Genomic DNA, 12,231 nt, shown 5'->3' with positions numbered 1-12,231 from the left:
TATATATATAGAAAAAAGAGAGAAAGAGAGAGAGAGAGAGAGAGAGAGAGAGAGAGAAAGAAATAGAATACTATTAAAATAAATATCTTTTTATTATTTCATATTCATGTGTACAAATGACTTAGTATGACGAAAGTGATTATTCTAATTCCCGATAGTCGTATATAATTAATAATAATTCTTATACACTATTATTTATACCTGAAGATTATGATTGCATATGACACGTTGTAAATTAACTGTTTGAAGAATATGATTTTAACAGATTATATTTAACAGATATAAAGTTAATAATTATTGATGCATATACACGTCAATTTTTTTTTTTATTCACAGATAGGAAGGTAAAAAACGAGAACGAATGTCTTATTTGATCATAATCCTTTTCTAATACTCATCCTTTATAATTCACACTGCATCACACTAATACGATGATTTCGAACGAGAATCTTGATCATCTCGTACGTATGCATTGCATTATTTAAAAAATGCTCCACTATTAGTCTTAATAATGCTAATCAATGTATAGATGTAAGTTGCCAGTACTGTAATAGACGCTCACCTTTTGGTAATGCCATAGAATCTGGACGTTCAAACGTTAACATGATATCTTTCACTTTATTTTTTATTTCTTTATCAAATATGTGTCCTCCAGTACATTGAAGTGCAGATGCTATATCGTATTCGACAGAAGAAGGCGATTCTCGAATAAGATGTGCGGCTGTAGCAATACTTGGTAATATATGCCATTGAAGAGCTTTGATTTCCCAAAGGCTACTAAGAAGTGCATTACTTTGCAAGGGATCTCGTTCTTCCATAAGAAATGGATCACCGGTTCCTGTACCTTTCTCCGATATTAATTCTCCACCTTCAGGGTGGTCTATAAGTCTCTTTAAACCTGGATGTCTTAGAAGGAGATTGCCAATAAATAATAAAATAATAAGAATATCTTCGGGTGGTGCTACTAATGTTAAACGTGCGAGTCGTTTAGCAAATGCTGCAACTAATGCTTCTGGTAGGTGACTGAAAAATAGTTAAGTACAATGATAAGATATTAAGATATGACATTAGTTTTTCTTCAAATATCATTTTTTTCATAATTGAATTTTACTTACGTCGAACTGAGGAAAATATCAGACAAGTAAAATAATCGTGCTTTATATTTAGTGTGAAAAATTTCTGGCTCAAACATGGAGTAAAGTTTAGTAAAAATATTTGGATATTCTAAATTGTGTTTTGTAACCAGTAAGAATACACCTTGTAAGGCAAGTAATCCAATAGGACCATCTGCATCTAAAGAATCCATAAGGAAGTCCGTTAATAATAACGGCTTTTCAAGATGCGGCATAATTCTTTCCAAAAGTACTATTAACAATTGTTTGTGTAGTTGAGGTGTTAATTCCCAATGCATAACGCACGCCCATACTTTGTTAAGCGAACGTCTTACACTAGCTTGATCCCAAGTAAAGTTATTAGCAGCTGATAAAGATAATTAGATTATTAACAATATAATAAATATCTATCTTCTATAGATAGTAGAGATATTAGTATTTATTATATAAACTTACCTCCGTTTATTCCGCACAATAATTTTTTACTTTCGCAGACTTCATTTTCTGAAAGAAAAGAGAAAACCAGTTTTAGAGGATGAAATAACATATACATATATGTATCATATATAATAACTATTAAAAATACACCTACCTTCCATATCTTTAGGCAGTGGCAATTTATCTATAAGTTCTAATAAATTCTTTATGTATATTTCTCGTGGCTGTCTCTTTGGTGTTAGAGATGGAAGGCACTTCCATGTGTAATAAAGCGCATCCAAATATGTAGCCATCTCTTGAAATCTATTTATAAGATTAATATTGTCTTTCTCAGGAGAAAGTAAAGACATAAGAATAGGTTTGAGACGATGTAAAGGATAGTAATATCCCAAATGGCCAGTTGGTTCCAACGGAGTTTTACCTTCTTGGGCTAATAGTTTTAATGCTGTAGTAAGAGCTTGCAATTGAATAGCTGGACGAGATTTTTCCAGAGATAGTAAAATTTTTTCCCATACTTCTTCATAACAATTACGCAACCAATTGATATAACGAGATTCTGGACTAGGTTCTTTAAAAGAATATTTTTCGTTAGAACAATTAAAGTTAATTTGTTAAATTAAAGTATAACTTGAGTTATAGTTTTTTTTACCTGAGATAGTAAGAGTTATTGTATGTTCTATAAACATATCACCACGTTTAAGCACTTCCACGAATATTGTTTCTATGGTTAGTAAACAGGCGGAGGAAGATTCCTAATGGGGAAAAAAATATACATAAGTTTTTAATAAAGTTCAAAATGCACTTTAAGGAAAATGTACATATTTCGATTTGGAACGATAATGAAATCGATTAAATGGATAAGCGAATAGATAGCAAATATACATATATGTATGGATATATGGATTTATTAATATATTAATATATAATGGGAGAGAGAATTAGCTTACATCCCACTGGCTTATTATGTCGACAAGATTGTTGGCATATTTTCGTGAAGAAAGAAATTCTTGAGCTTTCTGCCTAAACGTTCTAGTCGACATCTTCTGCAAAGAAGAAGCACCGGGAAGATCCAAGAGATCCGCCATCCTTCTTTACGACAGACTCTTGCTTAAATGGCAAAGGTCAAAGCGTCGAAGCCTTTCTGGTAAGAACGAACCACTTTTTTATCCTTTATTGTCACGTGTTCAGTAACATATACACGAAATGTTTCAAAATTACGACTAGCTTAATAAAATGGCGTGTTCGCTTTTACCGACCGAGACAATGAAATTGGTATAGGCTTAACTAGATAAGGGATGCAGAAGTTAGTTGTTTCGGAAAACGAACGTTGCATTTCACTTGGCTCTGCCATCGGAAATCATTACAAAGTGAGAATTAGATAAGAAAGAAATTGAAAAACCTATTTTAAAATATACTTTCGTTATTGTCAACTATAAGAAGAATATTTCGAGATGAAAAGTGTGTTTATTAAGGAGATTCTTTCATTAAAACAAGACGTTCAAATAATCTTTCCAAAATGTTATATTTCACGATTAACAAGAAACAATAAACGAACAATAAATATCAGTAGAAATAATAGAATATTTGTGAAATGAGCCAAGTTGCCAAATAGGTTATCACCGGTATATTGTGTTTGCGTATGTCTCTCTGTGCTGTGTTTCTATATTCGAAGAATATTCTTTCATATATCATCGATATAATAATTATCGAATAGTTCAAAATTTGTAGGTGAATCTACTTTTAAATCTATACTTTACGTTATTGTTTCCATAAAATATTATAGATGGAAATGTAAAATTTCTTATGTCAAGAAGTTAGTTTAAATTGTAAATTTCTTCTGCTTGAGCATGTTTGTTTTAAAGGTTAAAAATTCTTACTTTTTAAAATAATTATTCATGATTGATGTTCTTTTTATTGAATAATTTTACAGGATGGCGACAAGGATGGCACAAGATGAGGATAACAAGTTAACCAGAGAGGATTTTGATGCCGGTCCATCTAGTTTTGATGAAGTCGAACCAAATTTATTTCTAGGGAATCTAACAGCTGCTACCGATGTGGAATGGTTGAAAGAAATAAATATGACTCACATACTTACGGTTGATTCGTGCCCTCTACCAAGAAAGATTCAAGAACGTTTGCCTAATCTCATCATTAAATATATTCAAATAACAGATATGCCAAGCGAAGATTTATTAACTCATTTGGAAGATTCTTATGAATTTATCAATCAAGCTTTAGAATCAAAAGGTAGAATATTGGTACATTGTTACTTTGGCGTATCAAGATCTGTTAGCGTTGTCATTGCATATATTATGAAGAAACATAGAATATCTTTTTTAGACGCATTAAAAATGGTCAAAGAAAAAAGACATTTTGTAAGGCCAAATCCTGGTTTTAAAGCTCAACTGAAATTATACGAAGAGATGGATTTTGGCATAGACAATACTAATATCCAATTTAAGATGTATAGATTGCAAATAGCTGCAGATAAAGTAAGGAAAGTTAAAATTTTACCTCAAAATTGTATTGATTTAATTAAGCCAGATCCTGCATTAACGACTGTACGTCCAGAACCAACTGTTTATCGTTGTAAAAAGTGTCGAAGAATTGTGGCCAGCGCGAGTAATATTTTACCACATACAACACACCAAAGACCAATTTGGCGACATATTAGTTCCAAGCGAATGCCCAAACAGATAAAAGATGGAAAGGAAGAAGCGGAACATGTCAATGTAAAAAAAGAAAATCAAATGACAGAACTTTGCACTAAAATATATTTTGTGGAGCCCTTGGCATGGATGCCAGATATAATGCACAATGTGGATGGAAAGTTGAAGTGTCCAAAGTGTAATACAAAGTTGGGTTCTTTTAGTTGGATAGCTGGTAGTCAATGCCCATGTGGTAGTAAAATAGCTCCAGCATTTTATTTAGTTCCTTCTAAAGTCGATTGGAGTAACGCAGTTCAGAATGTACAGGTAACAGTTTAGTAAGCCAAGACAATCTATGCTACCAAGATGTGTATATGTATATATATATAAGCTAAAATATATATGTATACATACGATTGTTTGGACGGATAATTACAATGATAACTATAGTCATACCTGTCATTGTATTAACGATAAATCTGTTAAACATTTGTATTATATTTTTATCATAAGGCATATTCGATTTAAAAATGATAAAAAGTTTGTAACAAAAACAAACAGTTGTTTATCGTGCGTAATTGAACGATTATATATGTTCATTGTAATTAATGATATTTCTTACAGTATTATTGAGGAAGTTTTATATGTAATTTAATTGACTTCCAACGCTAGGACCACATTATTTCACGTATTTTATAAAGTATATATGCATATATGCAATACAGTGAATCTTGTTAAGGAATCGTTATGTATACCCTGTATACCGTATCCTTGGCACTCGTCATAGTTATATATAAACGTATACGTATGTATCTATTTATTCATCTGTGTAAATATCTATTATATATACCCTGTTTATAAAACTCATAGTAACTAAGTAAAAGTCTTGATTATTATATATTAACTTAAATTATTTTTAATAGATAAGTTTTAACTCAACCTTGTTGATTACAGTTGAGAGCAAGCGCATTTTTGGTTTCAACAAACGAATTCTGTGCAAACGCTCAAATTTTTTGGAAGCAAGCACAGAAAGTATATAAAGCACCATAAAAAAGTATTATCGAAGGCATCTAGGTTTGAATCGTAGCGTTTCTTCGTTTTATCATTATTTAGAAAGAGTCACATGCTTGCGTGCATGGCGGAATAGGTAGCACTATAAGGATGTGATCTCAATCTCAATGCGCTTAGACCAGTTATAGTCGTTCCTTCGACGGCACTGTGAATTTCTGTTGATTGATGATACGATGGTAAAGCAGTCACATTTCCAAGATTGGCGTTGACAAATCCGTGACAATTACTACTTTGAACGGCGGTGTAATGTTGAGGCGATCTCCAATATTCGCTATAGGAATATTGCGGAAATTGTTGTGCTTGGAACGTATTGTTTTCCGTATTGTTTCCGTGCGTGTGGTTGCTTACTCTTATCGATCGAAGTGGTAAGGTGGTAGTTTCTAGTTCTCTGCTTGTACACGTGTTGCGATTAAGAGCCGAGCTTCTTTCATTTCGCCGGAATTTGGCGCGTCTATTTTGAAACCATACCTGCGAAAGGCAAAGTTCTACATAATATTAATGAAATAACATGAACGACGGATGCTCGCGCGCGCATAAGAGAGAGAATAGTTGTGCTGACGGCGAAGGAAGAAAAGAAAAAGTGACAGTGATAGTGAAAAGAGGTTCGTCGTGTCTCTTTGCGGCATGCCGCACAAATGTCTCCCCTAAACAACGCATACGTTGGCTTAGCGACATGTTCTTAGGAAAGACGGGACAGCGTGACGGCTCCTGGCAGGCGTACGCATATTCGTAGAGACAGGGAGAGAGACAGAGCACAGACGGAAAGACAGACAGACGATCAGAGTCTCAGGAATGAAAGCGCGAACGAAGGGTGGTGAGAAGGAGTTTGCAAAGCACACACGTGCTGGACCGCGTCTCTACGACTGTACGCTAGGCTAAAGTACGCAGATGCTGTTAGATCTTAGGTCGCAGCAGGCTAATCATAGCTTCTTTCCTTGACAACCTGTCTCCTTCGATTTTCTGCCTAGCTGTCCGTAGCTTCCCTCCTTCTTCTTCTTTTCCCTACTCTTCCTGCTACCATCTCTTTCTCTTTCGCTCATTTTCGCTCATATGTTTCTATCCTTCGAATATAATCTCAAGAACACGTGTGTCAAGAGAGACAGTTGGTTACTTTCTTAGTTGGCAACTGTTCTCTTATTTCTACATTGGAAGATTTTACTGTCTTATTTGATAGATCTTATTTTTCTATAAGTAAACGTGTTATAAAATAAATAATAGACAAATAATTAACGGGATTTAATTACCTGAACTCTTGCCTCCGATAAAGATACTCTAGTAGCAAGTTCCTCGCGAACAAAAGCATCGGGATAATGTGTCCTTTCGAAAACTCTTTCCAAAGCGGCCAGCTGTTGCGCCGAGAAGGTTGTCCTACTTCTCCTTGGTCTCCTGCTTGTCGATGTTCCTTCTGTGTGACATTCTGTGTGTGTGTGTATACATATGCGTGTGTCATAGATCAATTTTTTCTTCGAGATTTTATTCAATATAGGAAATACTGGAAGAATACTGGAAGAATACGGGAAGATGCCACATATGATAAAGTAGCCGCTCGGAAGGAAAAGAGAGACAGAGAGAGAGAGAAAGAAAAAAAAAGGAAAGGAGCAGGCACAGACGCGGCAGCTATTCTTGAATGAATCTACTGTGCTTGAGTATTCATCAAAGCGGTATAACGCGAGCAGCATGGGCGGAAATACACAATTTCGATGGAATCGAACGCCTATCGTCGGTATCAAGTAGTTACTAAGTTTCTTCTTAAAAGAATCAATTTAGGCCAATCTAGCATTATTTCAAGATATTTTATTATTTACTTATTCTTACCTAACGAATGCATCGTCGACGTTGATAATAGTCGTGAAACAGTGAAATCTTGTGACGCATGAGGATTCGTTGATTGCGACGCTATTATGTTATTACCATCCTGATCCATATTCGCGCCGATCATTTTACTCTCAGTTCGTTTGAATGATTCTTAAATATTTTCTATTTTATTCTTCTTTTTTATGTCACCTTAACGTTAATTCACTTGGTTTCATCGATTGAACAATGTTACCGTCAAAGCATAACGATATTTTGTCCGTCATATATCTTAGAAAATAGATACCTTTTTGACTATGATACCAATGAAAGGAACAAAACTTTGCTATTATCGATTTGTAGAGTATCATTTAATTTTATACGAATTACCTATTACACAGCTTGATTGTGATAATCAACGAAATGCTGATCGTATAAATCTTTTTTTGCGCTGTTTAATCTATCGAATTCACAAGATGTTATACTATGTTAATTGCTGTTTTACATGCATAAAACTTGTATCAAATTTTCATTTTTAAGAAAGAATTTATTTTGCGCGTTTCACCGAAAAGCAAGAACTTGAAAAAACGCAAAAGAGAGAAGATATTACTTGGGGTACCGGGATATCAACTTACTAAACCGACTTGAGACATACTGAAAGATTCTCCTCTCTTGTCTCTTCGCATCTTTTTCTCTGTTTCTCTCTCTCCCTTGGTAGTCATCAGAAGCGACGCAGTGAGACATGCGAGAAGAGGAGAAATAGAGCATTTTAAGAGTAGGTGGAGATTTTCTTCGCAAGCTCCACCTTCATTAGGCGCTCATTGGTTTTCAAACATTTCTACTTACATTTTGTTTTATAGTCTTTCGCGTGCACTGTAAGACTCAGATCTTAGAAGCGAAAAGGCCTATCTGTGCGCGTCTAACGACAGATCTGAGAACCTATTTATTTCCGCGAAGGCGTATGTTTAATAAATCGCTTAAGCCTCTTTTTTGGCTTTTAATGTCATTTTTATTATTCATTAAATAGATTTCATTATTAAATCAATGATAAATCATTGACAAAATCGGAAAACGAAGAACCCAACGAAAAGAGGGTTGCACGAGAAGTGTGCTGATCTCATCGGCTAAGTAAATTTATTATTTTTTTTTTTTTTAGTAAACGTCGTAATATAGAAAACTTATAACAGCGGTCGCCGTGACGTTATGGCGTTCTTAAACTTGCTATGTACTAATATTTTGACTTTTTCATTATTAAACAGTATGCGGATTTAGAATAAGAAAAGATGAACAACAGACAAATATATTTATAAGATGTTTATAGGAAGCTTATAGGATGGTTGTTATCTATTTATCTTCGGACGGATAATATAATGGATTTTTTTAAAAGAAGAAGAAGAATTTTCAAAGCTAAGGGGGAGAGTTTTAGTTTGGTGTGTGTGTTTTGGGTTCGAGGAGACAGACGGGCGCGTCGCGACGCGCTGACACGTACACGTCGCGCGTCGCCCTCGGAGAATTATTAGGCGTGCCTGACGACATCCCTGTTTCTCTCTCTCTCTCTTTCTCTCTCCTTCTCTCTCCCCTTCTCATACTAAACTTTTCTCATTCTCCAAATTTGACTGTCTTTTGTCATCGGAAAGACGCAAATTGTAGACTAGATCGATCGCCGGATTTCACGAGATTGTACATGCCCCATGATGTTTAGGGTCGTTCAAGCAATTATAACGACCATGCGTCATTCCTGCCAATTAGCGCCCAAAATGTTGTCTTGTTATATTCCTTTTTTCGCCGGTTGATAAAGTGCGGATAATTTTACGCATGCGACACCCCTCGTAAACGCGTAAACTTCTCCTTTTCGATATTCTTTTCTCTCCTCGAATGTTGCGTTATACTCTTGCTTTAATTTATTTCTTTTATCTATCTATACCTAGAGTTGACGATAGGCGTAGGTTTAACAGAGCATGAAGCACGTTACCCGTTACTCCTACTACGATGCTTCATTCCTTGCAACAAAATGTTACACCATACGTGAATAACGTTTAGGGTTGACCACTTATTGAGTTAGAATATAGTAGGGTAATATGGTCAGTCGTCGTTTAGTAAGACTTCAATTTTGTTTGTTGCAACTACTTAAGTGTTACCAATTATGTTACTGTCGCTCACTTTGTCGCTCTTTCGCGTCACGCTCGATTCGAATCGTATAAATAGATATTCGGCCTGCTGACTGGCCAAGTCGTGTTTGAAGCTTTCCAAAAAATCACGTAACAGATATTCGCAGGGGTTCATACCGTGGGTACAACGGGTTCAATGCCGTGTTTCTTTGAACAAGGTCCTAACATACTATCTACGTATATTTCGGAGAGGATCCTTTTAGTTTTTATCTGTGATACACCATGCGATTGTAATGGTTAACGTTCAAACTGGACAAAAACCGGTTAGAAGGAGAAGCATCTTTGATATTTGAAAATAGTCTTGGGCCTACGCGAAAGAAAGAGAAAGATAACGGTGATGGTTCAAAATTTGATATCTACGTTTATAGAAATGGTGCAGGGTTTGAATAATTTTCGATATTTCTTAGCAAAAAGATAAACTGTCAAAGAAAATTTGTCGATCTTCTCAATCATTTCTCATATAAAAGTAATTACAAGTATCTTCGAGTGTGATCGTTCACCTGGAGAGATTTTGAATGGTTGGCTTAGTCAGGTCGCGATTCTAGAGTGGGGATATAAAAAGAAAGAAAGGAAGAAAGAGGGCCAGAGAGAAAGGTAGTTTGAAAACCTTGTCTAGGGACCCTTACCTTACTTACATAAGGCCCGTAGCTTTACCCCACCACATCAGTAAGGAACCAACCGTCGTAGCAACCACATTTGTGTTGCGATCGTGTTGTTATCGTCGTCGTCGTCGTCGTCGTCGTCGTCGTCGTCGTCGTCGTCGTTATCGACGTCGTCGTCGTCGCCGTCGTTGTTCGATTTTGTTTTTTAACGTATTGTGTGTACTTAAGTTTGATTTGTGATACGATAACAGTGATAATTCATACAATTCGTGGATTTATGCTAGTCAAGGATCCAGTCAAATAAAGTTAGTACTACCTTTTATCTATCATTTACTTTAAAAACATATTTTTTTTTTTCTATGATTGTTTTATACATCTTCTTTACTATAAGATTATATCATTAGAAAGATTCATCAGTTTTGATTTATTTTCGTTTATCATTCTTTATAGTTTCCGAAGTTCCTTCTCAAATGTGTTACAACAAATAAAATCTTATCAGGATATACGTATGTTCAAATGTGTTGAAATAGAATTGATTCGTTAGTTTGAAGAACGTCTTTTGTGTCAAACGTTTGTAAGAAAAGCAAGGATTATCGGTGATGCGTTTTACGTACGACATGTATTATAAAAACGCTGGGAATGGGAATTAAAGAGAAAGGGGGAGAGAGAGAAAGACAGACGGGGGCAGGTGTGCTCCAAATAACGTGCGCCTAAGGTCTGTCTTTTTGCGACGCGTTTCCCTCCTATTTTTTCTTTTCTTTCTTTCCCCCCATCCACTTCCCCCGGTCTATCTTTCTTTCTTCTTAAGTCGTCAAAAAGCGAGTAACCTCCGTATGAATGTGCCTTTGATTGTCGTCAGTTGAACTCTTGGGTCCCTCTCACTCTCTCATCTGCGGGACCACGGCGATACAAGCAAAGGTGCACAGGGTCAATCCAATATAAATCAAAAGTGAGAGAGTGAGAGAAAATTTTGCGGGACCACTCGCGGTGTGTATATAAGCTGTATCGCGAGTATGCGTTTGCAAGTTATTGGCGAGTGAAAAAGAGGATTGAGTAAACAAGTCCTTGTCACCACCTGCTTTTTCCCTTATCATTTTTTTGTTCTCCCCTAATTTGTAGTACTTTAACATCCATTCCAAGTATTTTGAAACAGGGAGGGTCAGTTAGTTTATTAATTAATTAGGCATATGACAACATATGACAAGACATTTATCTATGATGTGATTGGAATTTTTATTTCCTCCTCCTATCATGTACCTACAACCGTTTTCGTGAGTAAGGTTTAAATCGCTAAGAAGGTAAGTCTTCAACCGTCGTTCCATTCGTACCTTCGTATTATTCGTGGTACGATGGCACGAGGTCAATCCTGTTTTGTTCCTTGGATAAACGGAGTAGAAAAAAGAAGGAGGGTATGTGGATGAAAAGAATTGATTAAGACCCGATATTGTTATTCCTCAAGCAAAGCTCTCTATTTTTTCCATCCTTCAAACTAGTTACGAATATTTTACATCTTATAAAAACTGACAGTTATAAAACCGATATATTATCTATGGATAAATTATTATCGTGGGAGAATATTACATACTATATAGGTGGAATTATAATATGTTTAAAATTCAATTGCATGCCCTGTGTGCTTAATCCATGGGGATGGGTGTAGTGTAAAATGACGAGACATATCGCATTTCGGAGAAGGTAGGTATAAGATTGGTAAAGATTCGGATACTTGACGCATCACCTTCAAGTTTAATCATGAAAATGGCTAGAAAAATAAATATTAATATTTCCCATAGAAATATATAAAGTAATAAGTATAAATAATAATAATGAATCTCGATAAAAAATTGAGTTTAGTTATATCGACGTTTATTGAAGTTGCACCTCATAGGAGGGAGGTTTACAAAAGCCAGATGGTCCTCCCTATGTCTGTCCTCGTGAGTCTCACCTTAGGGGCAGGTGCTTTCCATCGTTTTACGCGTAGTCGTTCGTGTTCAGTAAGGCACTACTCACTTTCCCGTATTTATGTGTTTCAATGTGGTACAGAGAGGGAGAAAGAGAACGAAATAGTGCGTGTTAAAGGACAGAAACGCGTGCGCAGCATAGCAACAGCTTGTATGCAAATGAATGCATTTTTATACTTACCTAACAATGCGTCGCGTTTACCCCCCTGAGGAACCGTTAAAAGTGAAAACCTGATGTCGGTAATCATTTTTTTGTCTATTATTTTAGTCATCGATGGAATGCTTATAAATACATATGTTTTTTTAATCGAATCAACGGTCAGACCAGAATGACCAAGAACGAATAAATGAAACGTATTTGCATCCTGATTTTTGTCTTTTACGAGACTCATAAATAAAAATGTTAATTCGTCAAACGGTTTCTGGGTATCTGCAGT

General features: G+C 35.5%; 3 protein-coding genes across 8 annotated transcripts; 1 reads left to right on the top strand and 2 right to left on the bottom strand.

The window, feature by feature from the left end:
• Positions 1–73: 73 nt before the first annotated feature.
• On the bottom strand, positions 74–2,787 carry LOC107067843 (nucleolar complex protein 4 homolog B). Its single transcript, XM_015323710.2, has 6 exons — positions 2,498–2,787; positions 2,200–2,302; positions 1,705–2,118; positions 1,569–1,616; positions 1,116–1,479; positions 74–1,023 (listed from the first exon to the last, which is right to left on the bottom strand). The coding sequence occupies exons 1-6, from the start codon at positions 2,633–2,635 to the stop codon at positions 519–521; spliced, it is 1,572 nt and encodes a 523-aa protein (XP_015179196.1). The 5' UTR covers positions 2,636–2,787; the 3' UTR covers positions 74–518.
• A 126-nt stretch (positions 2,788–2,913) lies between these two features.
• MKP-4 (dual specificity protein phosphatase MPK-4) lies at positions 2,914–5,097 on the top strand. Of its 6 annotated transcripts, XM_089172270.1 has the most exons (3): positions 2,914–3,274; positions 3,481–3,800; positions 3,894–5,097. In XM_089172270.1, the coding sequence occupies exons 2-3, from the start codon at positions 3,482–3,484 to the stop codon at positions 4,538–4,540; spliced, it is 966 nt and encodes a 321-aa protein (XP_089028396.1). In that variant the 5' UTR covers positions 2,914–3,274; position 3,481; the 3' UTR covers positions 4,541–5,097. The 6 variants fall into 6 exon arrangements, with proteins under 6 accessions (XP_089028396.1, XP_089028394.1, XP_015179198.1 ...); XM_089172268.1 differs by having other exon boundaries at positions 2,914–3,187; positions 3,481–5,097; XM_015323712.2 differs by having other exon boundaries at positions 3,481–5,097.
• LOC107067846 (uncharacterized) lies at positions 4,755–12,207 on the bottom strand. The gene is made up of 3 exons (XM_015323716.2): positions 7,088–12,207; positions 6,517–6,689; positions 4,755–5,740 (listed from the first exon to the last, which is right to left on the bottom strand). The coding sequence occupies exons 1-3, from the start codon at positions 7,209–7,211 to the stop codon at positions 5,321–5,323; spliced, it is 717 nt and encodes a 238-aa protein (XP_015179202.1). The 5' UTR covers positions 7,212–12,207; the 3' UTR covers positions 4,755–5,320.
• Positions 12,208–12,231: the final 24 nt, after the last annotated feature.

The sequence above is a fragment of the Polistes dominula genome, unplaced genomic scaffold, assembly GCF_049000335.1.
Source record: "Polistes dominula isolate Pdom_NZ unplaced genomic scaffold, Pdom_raw_medaka contig_73, whole genome shotgun sequence".
NCBI classification, from domain to species: Eukaryota; Metazoa; Arthropoda; class Insecta; order Hymenoptera; family Vespidae; genus Polistes; species Polistes dominula.
Note: the sequence above shows the minus strand (reverse complement) of the source record. Positions and strands in the feature narration are given on the sequence as shown.